Source organism: Pisolithus orientalis, assembly GCF_024613125.1.
Source record: "Pisolithus orientalis strain OTSU chromosome Unknown F5J12scaffold_49, whole genome shotgun sequence".
NCBI lineage: Eukaryota > Fungi > Basidiomycota > Agaricomycetes > Boletales > Pisolithaceae > Pisolithus > Pisolithus orientalis.
Genome location: NW_026260830.1, coordinates 58009 through 75460, shown reverse-complemented (window position 1 = coordinate 75460; position 17452 = coordinate 58009). Strand labels below are relative to the sequence as shown.

The following is a 17452-nucleotide window of genomic DNA, read 5'->3' as shown; positions in this document are numbered from 1 at the left end:
GTCAGGAGCCCAGTGTGTGAGGACAGGAGCAGAGCTGAAGGCATCCTTCAGGTGGAGGAAGGTGGAGTGACACTCCTTGGAAAAGTTCCAAGGAGCACCCTTTCATGTGAGGTGAGTGAGTGGAACAATGATGTCAGAGTAGTTATTAATGAATTGTCTGTAGAAGTTTGTGAAGCCAAGGAAAGATTGGATGTCCCACACCTTCTGCAGCTCAGGCCAGTTGCAGACTGCCTGAACCCTCTCAGTGGACACGGCAAGACCAGAGGGAGAAAGAACATAACCAAGGTACTTGACAGAGTCAGAGTGAAACTCACACTTCTCTGGCTTGGCATAAGGACCATGCTTTTGAAGGTAGCAGAGTACCTCTTCCACATGTTCATGGTGCAGCTCCACATCCTGCAAGTAAATTAGGATGTCATCAAGGTATACCATGACACAGACATCAAGCATGGCTGCAAAGATGCTATTAACAAATTTCTGGAAAGCCACAGGTGCATTAGTCAGACCGAATGGCATTACCCACCACTCATAAGAACCACAATGAGTGCAGAAAGCTGTTTTCCACTCATCTCCATCTGTGATGTGGACTAGATGATAGGCATGGTGGAGGTCTATCTTGGTGTAGACTTTAGTGTGGCTTGGGGAGTCGAGTAGGTTGGAGATGAGCAGCAGCAGATAGCAGTCTTTTTTCGTGATTTTATTGACTCCTTGATAGTCTATGCAGAGGCAGAGTGAACTGTCCTTCTTCTTTACAAAGAGGACAGGGGCACTGTGAGTGGAGGTGGACTGCTTGATGAAACCATAGCCAAGGTGCTTGTCAATGAAGGTGTGGAGAGCTTCAAGCTCTGGTGGAGACAGAGAGTAGATCATGCCAATGGGTGGAGAAGCTCCTTCCTCAAGGTTGATCTTGAGATCAAACAAGTGGTGTGGCAGAAGTTCAGTAGCCTTTTCTTTACTAAAGATGTCAGCAAACTTGTGATACTCAGGAGGGACCGAGGAGAGGTCAGGAGGTGGAGAAGAAGCAGAGGATGCATGAAGCTTCACATCATCAGTGGAGAGCTGCAAGCAGAACTGTTTAGAGCCAGGGAGAGCACAGGCTCTGACATATGCAGCAGCATTGATGAGTGAGACAAGTGGAGCAGAGTGCGGCAAGTCTGTCAGAGGTGCAGATGGAACTGCAGATGGAGCAGGGGGTGTCAGATCTGGAGTGGAGGTCACAGTGGAAGGAGATGAAGGTGCCTGGGGTGTCAGCATTCCCTGTAACAATGGTTTGAACAACACACTGCCCAGTACCCAGTCAATCAGTGGATTGAAGTGGGTGAGCCAGTTGTGTCCTAACACCAGCAAACATGAAGAATCCAATGGAGTAACATAAAATGAAACAGAGTTGACATCACCAGAAGGAAAGTGGAGGGAAAGATCTACCTCTTGAGAAACAACAGCATTTGTACTACCATCAAACAAGCAGAGTGGAACTGGCAGAGAAATGGAGGAAACAGGAATAGCATATTGTTTGATTATGGATGGGTCTACAAAACAATGAGAAGAGCCAGAATTGATCAACACAGAAAAAGTATCAACAGAGTAATCAAGAAGAGTTACAGACAGAAGTAATGAATTGGGGCTAGAGAGAGCAGACATGTTGAGTTGGACATCCAGTTGTGCACAGTTGGGATCAACACTTCCTCCAGGCTGTGTGAGCTCCCTGGAGGAGTGGACTAATTTTTTGGCTCTGCCTTCTCTGTGAGTGGAGGAGGTGGAGTTCCAGCTGTAGCTGCACATGCTTTGGCTGTGCAAGAGGTAGACTTGGGACAGTCCTTAGTGGAGTGGCCAGCCTTGCCACAGAAGAGGCAGAGGTTGTTCTCCACCCTACACTGGCATTCAGCAGAGGTGAGTTTGCCAGCCTTGCCACAGAAGAGGCAGAGGTTGTTCTCCACCCTATGCTGGCATTCAGTGGAGGTGAGTTTTCCATCCTTGCCCAGAAGATGGGCAATATCAGACTTGGATGTGTTGGACTTGGGCAGATCTTTCTGTTTGCCCTTGCCCTTGGTGTCAGACTTTGGAGTGGAGGCAGAGGATGATGATTTAGACTTGTTGTTGGAGCTGGAAGGCTGTGACTTGTCAGTGGCAGACCTGGTGGTGTGCAAGATCTCTGCTTTACACTCCCAGTAGCATGCATTGACAGTCTGAGTAAGCTTGTGGAGTTGTGCAAGGGTAGAGGTTTTCCTACACAGGTGATCTCATCCTTGATGCAGTCTGGCAGTCTGCTATAAAAGTGGTGGCAGAGTGCACTGACACCATAGTCTTTGACCTGTGAAGCCCAGTGATTGAACTCCACAACATATTTGGTAATTCAAGAACTGTCTTTCATAGTGAGGTTTTCAAGTTGTTGGATGGCATCCACTATGGTATCATGCAGACCAAAATTAGTTGTGAGCTCTTGTAAGAACTCATGATAGTTGTCCATCCAGAGTGGGCAGTCATAATTGTCAGGGTTTAGTAGGTCTGGCTCAAACCAAGCCAGAGCCATACCCTTAAGATAAGACTGAGTGAACATAACCTTTGCTCTGTCAGAGCAGAATGTGCAGGGGCAGTCCTGGAAGTTCAGCTTGCATTGTATGAGGAACTCATGGAGTTTCCTAGGGTTGGAGCTGTCAAAGGTGTCAGGCTCATGGACTTTGGTTTTTGGAGCACAGTCCCCAGTGTGCAAACTAGACCATCCAAGTACATGGACAGCTCTAGCAAGAGCTATGAGGGGATCCTCTGGCAGCTCAGCCAGGTCTTCAGGGATATCCCTGTCACCACTGCCCCCACTGCTGGGATCACCATCAGGGTCACCAGGGTCAGGGTTGGGTCCATCATCTTGGTTATGAGGAGATGGAGTATGGAAAGTGGTCAGGTGGAGGTCAGAGCAACCAGCCTGCAAAGCACTTTTGCCTTCAGAATGAGAGTGGCATCAAGTGGAGAATGATTAGAACTGTTCAATGATGGAAGGGAGTCAATGCAGATTAGCTAGCACAACAGCAAGGTTCTCAGTGACCTCTCTCTGGGATTGAGCTTGAGTTCTCATAATGGTGTAAGTTTTTTGGGAGACAAAAAGTGAGATTGTACAAGTGTGAGTATGAATATACTGTCAAGTCCAGGCCTGCTCCGACCAACTCTGACACTAAGCAAGGGCTGGGGAGAGGTTTGGAAGCAAGTCTGACAGAAAGAACTGAACTCTGACTGGCAGAGTGTTGGCAGGAATGAAGTCCACTGAGATAAAGGCAGAGCAGAGTGAGGGCATTGGGTTTAGCTCATGTGCTACCCCCTTGCATGCTCTCAGCCCTCATATTTCAGAGGGAGAGTACAGACAGAAAGACAGAGGTAACTCTGACAGACAGAAGATGGAGACAGAGGGAGTAGGAATTAAGTTGATATTCATACTGAGGAACAGCAGAGTACGGTACATGCTTTTATACTACTACAGAGGTACAGTAATCAGAATCAGAACTGACATACAGAGACCCAGAAATTTTCAAGTAAAACTTCCTAGACAATGAATGAAGGGTAGATGGAGGACACACAAACAGGTAACATAGAACATCCAGAAAAGGAAACAGTCCAGGTGCTGGACCATGCAGTGCACACACTGCAGAATACCTGACTGTGCACTGTCAGGGAGGAGTCTGAAGGTAGTCACATGACCCCTCAGAGAATGGTCTGTTTGGTCTGGTAGGAGAGCAACACAAGTCCAACAGCTGTTGGAGTGGAGATGGTTTGCAACTGACAGAAGTTGGGTGGAGTTGGTGCAGAGTGAGTGAATGACTGGTGGAAGAGGGTGTGGAGTGAGTAAGGACTTAGATTGAATGCACAGTTATGACATAGTGCATGAGCTAAACCTGATGCCCTCACTCCATTCTGCTTCTGCCTTGGCAGACCTTGTTCTTGCTGATCCTCTGCTAGCCAGAGTTCCATTTGACTGTGTTGGACTTGCTTCCACACCTCTCCCCAGACCCTGTTTCATGTTGGAGTTGGTTGGAGTAGGCCCAGACTTGACAGTCTGGCAATTTCTATGCTGGTATCATTGCACTTTGGGCATGCAGGGCTCTTGTAGCAGATAGATTGCCTGGAGTTCAAACTGTGCCCTAGCAATAGTCTAGCACCCATTTTCATCTTTTTGACAGTATCATTGAAGATGTGTTTCCACTAGGACAAGTGCCTGCTTCTTGAGGTAGGATATATCCAACTTTCACATTGAACTTTTGCTTCTCAGGATCTCCCATGCATTGTAGATGCTGTTCAACAGTATGGGCTAAAATGGAAATTGGTTAAGCTGGTCATCAGATGAAGGAAAACATACAGTGCCACCACCCTTCAGGCTGTGCCATCAAATGGTGTGGATGAGGCCAGTGTGGGACATGATTCTGGGAAGCATGCAACTAGAGGCAGACTGTAGAGGCAATTCCCTAGGATTGTCCCAAGGGGTGCTGAGTGGAAGGAGAAGTTGAGGATTACACTAGAAGGGATGGGGTATATGTGTGAGGTTTGCAGAATTTAATTCTGAAGGATTGTTGACATGCAAGCAACAGTGAGTTGGGTATATGGAGTTCCAAGAGGCAGTTACACAATAAGAAGAGTGTTTCTGAGGTGAGGGAGACACAAGAAAAGGTGTGATAGACTGGAGAATGCAGGAGGCATGGAGAACACTGAAGACACTGTAGACACTGTAGACTCAATGGATGCTTTTAGACTCTGAGGACTCTTGAACTTGCAAAGCACACACAGATAGTGACTCTGAAAAGTGGGTCAGTATTTTTCTGACACTACAGCAGAATTATATAGTACATGGGATGTGGGTATGAATTGGAGTAAAGTGGGGCAGAAAAACTAAAAGGCTGGAAAACAAAGGAAAGGATGACAGATGTCAGTGAAGTACAAATGCATGTGAAACAGTCTGGAGAGTGGTAAATGAGAGTAAAAGGAACAAAGGCAAGGGGGGGTATCTTCCAACAGAACAAGGGTATGTGTACAGGTGAGAGGCAGAGCTGGCAGGAAGGGCAGAACAGCAGAAGGGAAGAGCCCATGGGTACAAAGGATGATTTGTGGAATTTTGGGTGACAGGGGGAACTGGAGTTTTTAGAGGTGATTGGCATGGATTACTGGTGATGTGGCTGGGCAGTGGCTTGGATGCAGAATTCCAGATCAGCTTATTGATGTCTCTGGGTGAATATGGAATTTTTTGGATCAGCTTATTGATGGCCAAGGGACATGTTGGAGGTTGGGAAAAACTCTGAAGCTAAAAGGGGGTGGGATGAAACATGAGGCCATGAGTGGGAAGAATTCCAAAGGTGTTATGCCTGCATCAGGGGTCACCCCTTTTCGGCTTCTTGCAGTCACATGTGTCATGTCTGTCGGAAAAAAATCACAGCCATTACACGTGACTGTATGTAATTACAATGGATGACGTATGTTAGTGCCCTGCCAATGGGTAAAGTTTTCATTGGCATGGCAGTGTAATCCAGGGGTTGCTGATTGGAATGCCTGACAATGGCCGGCCACTCTGTGCTGGGAACACATGATTGCAATGCTATTGTTAGCCATTGCCTGCTGACTGAAGTGCCTGACAATGACTTGCTAGGCAGCTGTAGTTGCAATGTTATTGTACTACCATTGCAAACTATTTTCACCATTGTAATGTGTAAGGCTGTATTGCAATACCGTCATTTTCATTGTAAGACGACATAATCTGCATTGCAGTACTATTATTTTCATTGTAACCCTAATCCCTATTGCAATATTGCTAATATTACTGTAATCCATCACTGAGGTCTTGTCTGTACTGCTAATCTTTACCAGCCCACTCATAGAATATCGAGGTTAGTATTATGCGGAGTAGGTCAGTTGCATACAGCGCAGAATGATGGCTGTGCTGGTCGGACAGGCCTATGTACCAATGCCATTGGACGGAGGGTAAATGGGGTAGCAGAAAGCGGTAGTGGGAGGATGGGGATTGTCTTGACTCCACAGGTGGTCTGCATGGTCAACAGTCAGAAAGCAGGGATAACAACAAGTGTATGGGGACATATGACATACTTGGGGATCGGAGGAAGTGACACCAGACTGCATAACTCGGGCTAAGTTGGCAACCAGAGAAGGGGATTCATAGCACAGGTCCGAAGGGCTGTGTACAGGGCGGAATGATGATGAGTGTACTGCTTGGATAGGCCCATGTACCGATGCCAGTGGACAGAGGGAAATGGGGTAACGGAAAGTGACAGTGGGAGGGAATGGGGATAGCAACTCCACAGGTACCCTGCACAGTCAACGGTCAGAGAGCAGTGATAACAAGTGCAGGGGGACATACAACATACTTGGGAATTGGAGGGAGTGACACCAGACTGCGTAACTTGGCCTAGATTGGCAACTGGGGAGAAGGGGATTCATAGCACAGATCTGAGAGGCTGTGTACAGGTGGAATGATGACGCGTGTGCTGCTTGGATAGGCCCATGTACTGATGCCATTGGACAGAGGGAAATGGGGTAATGAAAACAGTAGTGGCAGGGATGGGATAGCGACTCCCCAGGTACCCAGCATGGTCAACGGTCAGAGAGCAGGGGGACATACAACATAGTTGGGAATCTGAGGGAGTAACATTGAAGACTCTGTAACTTGGACTAGGTTGGCAACCAGGGATGGTGTCTAGTCCAGGGTGTTGCTGCATGACTGGCAGTGAGATGGTATTAAATTGGGATGGGAAGCTAGGAACAACTGACCTAAGGAGCAGGCAACACGATGTAAAGTGACGAGACAGTAAATGCTTGTCCTGAAATCAAGTGGTAAAATTAGTTGCAGTGCTGGGTGGGCACATCCGTTGGTTGGTTTGGGTCACCTGTGTCTTTGCTGTCGGGGGCAGCGGCAGACTGGGGTGTGTGGCTGGCCATTGACATGTAACAACAGTGGTAGTTGAATGAAAAAACATGTTTCAAGTTCCGACCTCACACGTATTATAGCTGGAAGCTTATATAATTGCCCCAAAATGGTAATCCCCCTCTGGACATTGAGATTCGAGATATTGAATTGCTTGAGTCCATCACAAAATTTATTCAGCGACTGTTTCTTCATATTGTACATGTGCCAAACAAGAGAGCATTACATGAAGTATGTAGAGATAATGACAACTGTATTACTGTTTTAATTTAATGCTGCAGGTATTAATTGGAATACTGTTCGTGATTGCCATCTTGGAAATGTAGAAGGGAGTAATGTAGATATGAATTCATACCCTGCACGACTGGGGAGGGAAAAATATCAACAATGTTGTATACAATGTGTTTGTACCACCAGAATCGAAACAGACTGTAACGGAAACTGGGCTCTATGAACAAAACAAATATGGGGAGCGGGAAATCCTTCACCAAAGAGCTGGTGGGGCAAAAGTGGACACCTCCATATTCGAAGGCTGGGTGGGTACATGTGCCATCCAAGAATAACCTGGTGAAAAAACATAATACAAGGAAGATTTTTGTGGGCAAGTCTTCAGATGCCAATAGGTGCTGTTCAAACTACCTTTCTTTTGCTAGCACTTGCCTTCTGAATTGCTCTGGCACTACCATCCTCAGGACCACCACGCTGAATGCTCCGGTCGAAGTCATAGTCGTACTGGAAACCCTTGCAGAAGAGCTTGCGAAGGTAGGAGTAGTCGGGCTTGTCATCGAATTGAAGTGCTTGAGCATAGTTGAGGAGAATGCTGAATTCACTTGGGGAGCTGTGGTACAGCAAGCCTGTGGAAGTACCGTGCTAAATGCCCTAGTTGAAGACATGGTCGCACTGAAAACCCTCGTGAAGGAAGAGGTCTCGAAAGAGCCTGCATAGGTAGGAGTAGTTGGGTTCATTGTCAAACCAAAGTGCTCGAGTGTATTCCAGTCAAAGGTATAGTTGTACTGGAAACCCCCATGAACGAAGGGTTGTAGAATTGGAACCTGCGGGGGTGGGAGTAGTCAGGGTTGTTGTCAAACCAGTGGAGTGCCCAAATGTAATGGAGGAATATGCCAGATTCGTTCAGGAAGCCGTGACACAGCGTGTCTGTGCAAGTACTACATTGATCAACCACACAAAGGAAAACAGGAGTGGGAAAAAAAGAGCATATACGGTCATGGAAGGGACATGAAGAAGCAAATGTAGTAGTATATGTTGTATGAGGATGGCACTGAAGGGGGAGAGTCTGGAAAAGCGAGAATGGAATAGGCACCCACCCTTTTCACTCCCCAGAGGGAGATCAGGATAGCTTGGAAGAAAAGAGCGTCTGTGCTATACAAAATGATCGATCCAGATACGATGGCGATCCCATTGTACCATGGAACAGACGAATTGAGAGCAGACATTGAACAGAATGGTAGGTTCAACAAGGCTTGCCTTGGGCCAATCGCAAGGCCAGGAAGTGCCCTAAATGACCCCAATTCCACTGCAGAATGACCCACCAGGTGTGCCATCCCAACTGCAAACTTTGACCAATCATGACCGAGTAACCTTACCACTTCCCTCCACCCCCAATCCCAGTTGCACCCAGCACAAATCAGAAAAGCATGAACATGTCCTTTACCAAATATCACCTTCCCTTCCATGAGTTGCACCACATTGTTGGTGTACAGCACAAGTAGCATTGGCTTGCAGCTAACAGGTCTGCGAACGAAGCCCAACAACAATATAGAGAGTCAGACGATAAAGGAGTGGGAATGGGTGCAGCACCTACATCCTGTCACTGGCATGGTGGTCTTCTTCCTCTTGGACCACCTATCTTCTGCCAGCGCTCACCTTCTGACTCGTTCTGGCACTACCATCCTTTGGAACACCGTGCTGAACACTCCAGCCAAAGACGAAGTCATACTGGAAACCCTTGTGAACGAAGAGGTCGCAGAAGAGCTTGCGGAGGTAGGAGTAGTCAGGTTTGTTGTCGAACCGAAGTGCTTGAGTGTAATCTAAGAATACGTCAAAATCATTTGAGAAGCTGCAGCACAGCAAGTCTGTGGAAGTAGTCACCTTTTCCTCCACCATACAATTCTCATACTCCTGCTTCCTTGTGGCAGGCTTAATGCCTCGTTGGGGAAGTGCACACAGAGGAAATACATGAGGATGTAAGCAAGGGACCCCAAGTCATCATGGCAGGCCTGTTCAACCATAAAGTGAGTGTTATTATTGAGGTACAATAGGCAGTTCCTGTGAGGTTCTTGTTCCCCATACACCAGATATGCAGATGAGTCTTGGGGTCATGGTACTCCTTTGCAAAACTGAGGTCAGTGGTGCTGACTTGGTTGCTCATTTCCCAATCCCCATCAGGGGATTGTGTGGCTTTGTGTCGCGATGGATGAAATTGAGAGAGAGAATGAGAAGTCTGGAGATGTGAATTAGATGAGAGAAAAATGAAACACATATTTATGAACCAACTGTGGGTGCTTTGCTTTGACAGACTTGAGCTTAATAGCCACTTCTTCGCCAGAGATGTCACCGGCACGACTGGGATTTGATAAAGATGCAGATGACAGTACGAACACCCACAACATGGGGCGGTATTTCTTCAGTGAGGGCAGTTGTGATGAGAGGGAGACGGGGCCATTTGAACTTGATGTTCCAAAACCTGATATATGTTGGTTGAAAGTCGTCACATCAATTCAAAGGAATCAAAGAAAAGGACAACTGTATTTGCAAAGGCATGGTAGCGCATACAGCACATAAAGTAGGGGTTCATAGCCAGAAAGCTCAAAATTTGCATGCTCACATGGCTGACTATGGCAATACAACTACTTACCCTTTACCTTACATCGGGTGATACAACATTCCTTAGTAGGCAGCTCCTGGGCAATCACTGCCAGCGGGTTCTGCATAGCTCCAACCACAGCCCCTGGGACCTCAACCATCCTAGGTTGTCATCCCTGGACAGAAAACTCCCTTCCATGAGCAGACATGGATGGTAGAATGGATGTTTGACTACCTCCAAGTGAAAGATTCGCAACATCAACTGAAAGCGCCGAGGAGACGGAGTTTGTCTGAGAGATGACAACTGAAGAATCCTGGGTTGCTTCTGACATGTGACGTGAAGTGGAGGCAGGGTTGGGGTCGAAGCTTGAGTCAGGAGTGGGCATGTGGGAAGGGGGTGTTGGCTGCTGGGGGCTGTTCAATTGTGCTAAGATGTCGGACTCCCATGTAGGAGCTACAGAGGCATCGACGTTGGATGAATCCAGTACAGTATTAGTAGAGGCACAACTAGAAGTGTTCCACACACCTTGATTGATGAATTCCATCACTTCCAATGACCACTCTCATTTTGATGGGTCACTTAATAGTTCGATGAAATACTCAAAGTCGTCCTGATACTTGAGTCTGCTTTCTTCCCCAATGGTAGTAAGCTCACGGTCACTCGATAGTAAGTACTGCGCCTGTTATACCAAGGCTGTTAGAATATTCAGGCCAGAAGAACATAGGGACACGAGACTTACAAAGGTTGCAGCGACGGCAATCAGACCAGCCGAAGCACCAGATATCCCCAGTTTCTGACCTTGTCCCTGTGGACCACCTCTTTGCTTGCCTGTGAGGACACCCTTGCCAAACACCATGACACGGATGATCTTGCAGAAGTAATTAATGTAGGTATAATTGTGAGTAGCGAAGAAAACTTACATTGACTAGGAGTTGGGATTTGAATAAGTCCCTAGCCACCAGAGCATCTGGTTTGGGGAAGAGGATCAGGGAGAGAGGGGTGTAGTGAGTACCAACACTCCCTGGGTGCATCTTCAGCAATGCTTTCACATCCTCATTTGACCCTCGTAGAATCCTTGAATTCTCAGCTGCGAATAAATCAGCACTAAGGCCCAAGTGCATGAAGAGTTGCTGTGCGTTATCCTTGATGGGCTTGAGGATGTTGGGTCTTTCAGCCCCAACCACATTTGAAAACTAGAAACAATAAACATTAGCATTCAAATTGTGGGATGTAAACGTTCACTTACCACACGGCCAAAGTTGCTATAAGTTCTTGCACGGGCCTTGAGGTCACTAGGTAGCATGGAATAGAGTTCCACCTTAAGGCCAATAATTCTTGATTCAGGCGTACTCCAACGAGCGGGGTCGTTCAGATCATATCTGGGCGGTGGAATCATGAGTGGGAAAACATCCTTCGGGACCCAGAAATGGTAGAAGAAACAATACTTTTTTGCTTGGGCAGCGATGTTATTGTCCAACATCGTGTTTGGGTTATTCTCCACAGCTCTCTTGCAGTTCTGTGGGAGAGTGGAGAGTAGACTGTTGTAGTCAGTTCGTAGCTTCTTCATCTCAACATGAAGTTTTGAGTATGCCAACTGAGTAGCGCCAAGTACCTGTCACTGTAGTGTAAGAATACTAAATGAACATGAAAAGAAAGTGACGTGCAATGTGTAGCTGGGGAGCACTAGCATCTGGAGGTGGTTCATGCATGATTCGATGCCATTCTTGAAGCTCCTCGAGATCAGAAGTGTTGTCCTTGGAGTCAGAGCAGTCTGAACATGAGTCAGATCCAGAAAATTCCAAATCGACACTATGAAGTGCATGTGTGAAGTCCTCAGGCATGTCTGCAAAACAGAAGATGATTCAAGTGGAAGGTAACAGGGACAAGAGTGTCACTACTTAGCCTGGGTCTGTTTTACACTCGCAGACCTTCTTAAAAGCTTGCAAGCCCACCTCAAGTCCGAGAAGACAGCCGCTTGGTGATGTAAAAAAGCATATCAGCGAGACGATGTCAAATTGTGTTTACTCAGGACACTAACATGTGGTGTGACTTGACATCATTTCATTGACTCTTCCATCGCTGCAATGCCATGTGGTCACTCCCTGGCAACCTTATCAGCAGTAATAGAAATACAACGATGCAATAAGAGGTAATAGCATGGTGAACACGGAAATGTATAGTGCAAACCAACCATGTTCATTCTGACACTAACCCTCCAAGATCGTCTAATTGCTCTGACCCTATGATAGTATAGAATTACATCAGTTTCGATGAAGTAATGCATGACAATGAGGATCACTTACCTGAAGTATCACTTTGTATTTCAGCTGGCATTTGATCAGAGTCAGAACTTGAAGGCTGTTCAGTTGGCAACCATGCTTGGGGCCGGGTCTGAATCCATTCCCTCATGCGAAGGAACATGTCTCCATCAGTGTGTTCAACAACCAAAAACTTGCCATGGTGGCTCAGATCCAGGTAAAGCAATGTGCCTCGAATGATCGACTTCACAGGAATGAATATTGACGCTGCACGAGATACAGCTTTGACTTGAACAAGTTGAAGATCTTGGTTCAACCTGTGCACTCCAGTCCCAGCAGTGAGCAGCTGAACAAGGGCAAACTGAAAAGTGTCTTCGAACACTGCAACCTTACAAGTGAACATGAATATGAGCTGAACGAAAGCAGTCTTGGTCTCCAAAAGCTGAATGAGGGTGCCATCATATCGTGGCCGACCATGGAAACTTGGATTACATCGGAGGTAGTTCATGGTGACCTCCCAGTCCACCATTGAAGCATACTGGACCTTCAAATATCGATACTCCTGGATCTTCAGAGGAATGTGGATAAGTCTGTATATAAAGGGAAGAGGACATACTGTATGTGTTCCTTGTAATTGTATCCACTTGTCAAGGGGGAACCCATAAGTCAGGAGGCAAGTGTTGAGGAAAGTTTCTAGCTTTTGATGGAATCCATCAAATGCCTGGTCATTTTGGTTAGTGTTCTCAACATCAGAGAGTGAGTGAGTCTGCTGGGGTGCGCTGAGCTTGGCATTCCCTTCGAGTACTGTGTTGTGGTCCTTGTCGTCATCAGTAGCATCGTTAACACACTCGTTTTCTGCATTGATGCGTGCCTGAATGAGTTTGGTTGCAAGTCGGTGGTGGTCAACATGGAGAATCTGAGTGACAAATCATGAGACAATGCCTAAGTGAGAGGAACTTAAATCGTACCTGCCCTGCAGTATCCTTTCCATTTGAGTGATCCTGGTATGCGTCTTTGAGCGGGCCATGCATTTTCTCATTGGGCCAGGCACTGTAGTTACGAACAACGCCTTTGCTTTGAATGTCACGGGTAACGTGCTTCCAGAGATGTGCCTTCGGAAAGTTCCAATTATCCTTCAGATCTGTATCATCCAAATGATAAACGAAGGATTGGTACAACTGTTATAGAAAATCATTACATGATAATAGACGGTTGGATAAACAGAATACCTTTAGTTCATCCCTGAAGATGAGAAGTTCATCTTTGATCATACCAAGAGTCTTCTCGGTGTGCACATCAAGTCCAATGAGGGTATCGAGTTGCAGGTAGCTACTGATCATATGAAGTAACTGATACCCAGCTTGAGACATCATCGGCGTCAAAATGTTGAGGGAGGCATAGAAACATTGCTATACCAGAGAGATTGTTAGCCATCAAACTACATTTAAACATGTCCTAATTGACTTACCCTGGTGAGATCTCGCATTTTATTTCCATCAGAAAACGTGATGTGAATCACTGTATCAAAATGTGCGAGGCCTTGCCAATGGGGAAAGGCAGAAACTCTGTGTGACAGTTAACCCATTCCACAGACTAAGTAGATTCTTACTGTGCTTCTAAACATGTCTTGGAATCACGGCCAAGCTCACTGACAACAATCCTGAGTTCCCCATGGATGTGCTTGCCTCCCATGCCACCATGCAGGGAGTGAAGCGGCTCAAAACTGGCAGCCTGTTCAGGCTCTGAATGTTCTACTGACCAAAAAGCGTTCTATCGTACATTCCGTCAGTCGTAAACATAGTACATGTGTCAAAGACCTACCTTGACAGGATGTAACCTGAGGGACTTCAGTTTCTTCTCACCAACTGTCTTCTTCTCCTTGAATAATGCCAGCACTCTTTTGTGTTGCTCAGTAGTACGCATTTCATATGTCTTCTTCAGATCCCAAAGCTGCTCCAAGGGGACCAGACAAAACAGGCAAGGGCACTTGGACTTCGTGCCTCGTATAAGGGTCATCACACAGCTAGGGAGGCCTGGTAAGTACGATCAGGTCACAGAGAAGTTAGTACCTACAGTTCTTCATAGTTGGCAGACAGGATAAGGACAAGTGGGAAGAGCCAGCAGAGAACCTTGTCATAGCATTCATGAAGATAACCGACCTTTGAGAGCTCTGCAACCTTCTCAAGGAGCTGAAAAAATGCTGTATGCCAGATGACACATTTGAAGTTTGCATAGCCAGTCTTTCCCTCTTCTTTTGCAAGCTCAGGAACCTGTAAAACCCATTAGATCTATTCGCTATTGCTCAAAAACGAAGGCATGGTACTCACAATCAGAAGCCAGCCAACGATGCAGCCACTGCCATATTGCTCACCATTGCGAACATGAACTGGGAGGTTTGCACAATGTGCTACAACAGGGTAGCCCTTGACAGTACCATGGGATGATAGCCACATCTTGTCAGCATAAATTATAAATGCGAATGGGACCATGTTATCCACATGACTGGGTAACCATGACTTTATTGGCACAACACGAAAAAGCGGATAGTAAATTTACAAAGCACAGTGGTATGAGATAACATCAATTACAATGTACTTGAATATCCCACCAATGATTGCCTGTCCAAGGTTCCAGTGTAGAAGTGCTCATATCTCTCACTGTCATGTTTGAAGAGCCAGTTGGGCATCCCAGATGAAGTGTGGTGCAAGGGAGGAATTTTGCAAGAGGTCGAGGGCCCAGTCCCACAGAGGGCAGATATGGACAGGGAATGTCACATGTCATTGCCCTTATAGGGCACTGGTAATTTTGAACTTGGAGAACTAACAAATGACTGGGAAGTGAGCCAAACATCAAAAGCATGCCAGTAACAAAGAGTTTACCATGTGTTAACTGTGCCTGCCAGCTCTATCCAAAGCAGTACTGTAGCCCAGCATCAGTTGCTGTAGCATGACACTTGTGGTTCCTTGACTTATACAGTGAACCAACTTGAGAAGGGAGTCAACTTGATTTGAGCTGAGCCCAGCTTCCACGGCTGATCGAGGCAAAGATGTAATCGCCCTCCGAAGGCAAAAGGGTGCACCAGGGCTCACAGGTCTGGGGGCATGCATTCGAGGTTTTGCTGGCTGAACTCTTCAGCGAATTGGAAAAGGGTTGGGCACTTACTACGGGGATGAAATTCAGTCTTGAAGTTGGGAGGATGGTCATTTGCGGCATCTGGTGCAGCGGAGTTCACTGAGCGACCCATCACATGGGCTGTTATTGACACATCAGAGTCTATAATCATATAGGCAACAAAAGATTAGTTCAAATGCCAGCTGATGACACATACACTCTGAACCTACCTGAGTCTGACATACCTCTACCACACAGGTCTGCCATGCCCATCAACATGTCATCTTCATTGGGAACAAAACTAGTCAGTGATCCTGTCCAGTAACATGCAAGCGTTGGCAAGAGCCATACTAGTGGTTTACATACCAGGAATAAATCATGAAGGGCCTACTGTTACTGATGGCTGTCCGAGTGGCACTGGTATCGTAGCTATGGTGGAGTCAGGACCCAAAGACCCAGCAATGTGAGGGTGCACTGATGATGAGGATGTTGCAGCAGCTGCTTCCTTAGCAATATTGGCTAGTAGGCAACCATTGTAAGCTAACGGGCAGTTGAGAGGATTTCATAAAAATGATCACCTCACCCCGACGAACATCCCGTATGTATGCCTTATTGTGTTTGACCCATTCTTCACAGTTCTGGAGCTCCTTCACACAGCTTCCTTCATGCCTTTTGATCCCTTGTGGCAGGTAGAGGTTCCCACAGTACCTGCAAGGTTGCTTAGTAGAAGATTCTTTTGATCACTGGTAGTTTCGATGGGGTGGCATGGTGGAGAGGATGCAGGTGAAGAGAATGAGGTCTCAGTGTCACAACCAGTAATATTATGTAATTGATGGTTGAATCTAATTGATAGCAATCATGTGATATGCACTTGCAATGATTCGTTGGGCTTAAGGTGCACATTCTAATACCTAATGGAGTATTGTTTTGGCATTAACATAATAAGTCAGTCTAAGACATCATTACATTGCCATTGGTATACCATTGAATTAGGCATCTCAGTCACATGACAAGCTGCCAGGATTGTTATGGCACTTAACTTTTTTGTGACATCCCTGGTCATGTCCCTGGTAGTCATCACTGTCCTAGGGGTTTGTATGCTGTGTGAGGGACTTGGATCTCCAGCTGTCATGGTATTTCCAATGCCTACTGATGCAGTGCCTCTGGAAGATCTGGTTTTCCACTGCCCTCTCTGATGGACAACATGTTATGTTCCCTTTTCTCTGACACACCATTGTTACTTATATGTTACTTTCTTGTTCCAGTGTCAGGCTCCTCACTGTGCATAGATTGTGCAGCTGGTATAGCCTTTGTTTCTATGCTACCCCCATCATATGACACCATATGACTCCTTTTGACTTATCTATTTGACTGATTGTTTTGTTGATTACTGCAGATACATGTCATGACTGGTATGGTACTTGTACTTACAGGTATATAGACCTGAGTACTTTACTCTGTATCCTCAGTTTTCTGATTACTTGCAACTCAGCTTCATCCCTCTGCTCTTGTTCTTGTTCCCTTCCCTGTTGTGATCTCAGCAGAACTCACCAGTGGAAGTGAACTCTTTCCAAACCTTTGCAGTAATTGAGCCATAGGGGTTACATCAAGTTTGGCCTGAAGTATTCCCCTCATGCCCTTCATGCCTAGTCCATTTGATGAAGTCACTCAGCTCAAGCATAATAAAAGGCATGGAGTGATAGGGGCTTGTCACAGAGACAGCAGAATTTACTGATGTTTCCTGTTTCAGCTTCAGGGAGTATACAGCTCCCTACACCTCCCAGGGACTTCAAATGCTGACTGTCCTTGGTCAGACTGACCCAAGATGCAACAGAGATGAATGCAGAATTTCAGTAGGCATTATGTAACAATGATGGCTCATGATTGGAAATCTGCCTTGTGCAGAGGGAAATTGTTATGACCATGTATTCATCCTAGGTCCTTACTCACTCCACACCCCTTTCCACTGGTCATTTGCTCACTCCACACCAACTCCGACCATCCCCTGATGTTTACAGGTCATCTCCACTCCAACTGCTGTCAGACTTGTACTGCTCTCCTACTGGACTGCATGGGCCATTCTCTGAGGAGTCATGTGACTACCCTTTGGACTTCTCCCTGACAGCACATGATCAGGTACTCTGCAGTGCACTGTCACACACCAAAGGTGTTTGGTGAGGTGGACATGGATACAGCTAATGAATGGAGATGAAGACCATAGCCCTCATGTGAAGAAGGACAGCCAGAAATATCAGCAATCATGCCTTGCACAAGAACAAGTCATCAGTGCCAAAGAAAAAGAAAGGGAGCAAGTTAAGTGCTGGTTAACATTCTTAAGTGCCCATGTAC

At 46.3% G+C, this 17452-nt stretch overlaps 2 protein-coding genes across 2 annotated transcripts; both read right to left on the bottom strand.

Annotated features, from left to right (window-relative positions):
• Positions 1-5879: 5879 nt before the first annotated feature.
• F5J12DRAFT_786101 (uncharacterized protein) lies at positions 5880-6577 on the bottom strand (the record flags this gene model as incomplete). The annotated part of the gene is made up of 4 exons (XM_051743370.1): positions 5880-6014; positions 6076-6295; positions 6354-6394; positions 6452-6577. 4 exons carry the CDS (start codon positions 6575-6577, stop codon positions 5880-5882), a joined length of 522 nt encoding a protein of 173 aa, XP_051595710.1.
• A 5218-nt stretch (positions 6578-11795) lies between these two features.
• On the bottom strand, positions 11796-14656 carry F5J12DRAFT_907373 (uncharacterized protein; the record flags this gene model as incomplete). The annotated part of the gene is made up of 11 exons (XM_051748926.1): positions 11796-11844; positions 12109-12560; positions 12609-12908; positions 12961-13125; positions 13222-13401; positions 13461-13557; positions 13602-13762; positions 13814-14015; positions 14066-14262; positions 14320-14508; positions 14588-14656. The coding sequence occupies 11 exons, from the start codon at positions 14654-14656 to the stop codon at positions 11796-11798; spliced, it is 2061 nt and encodes a 686-aa protein (XP_051595709.1).
• Positions 14657-17452: the final 2796 nt, after the last annotated feature.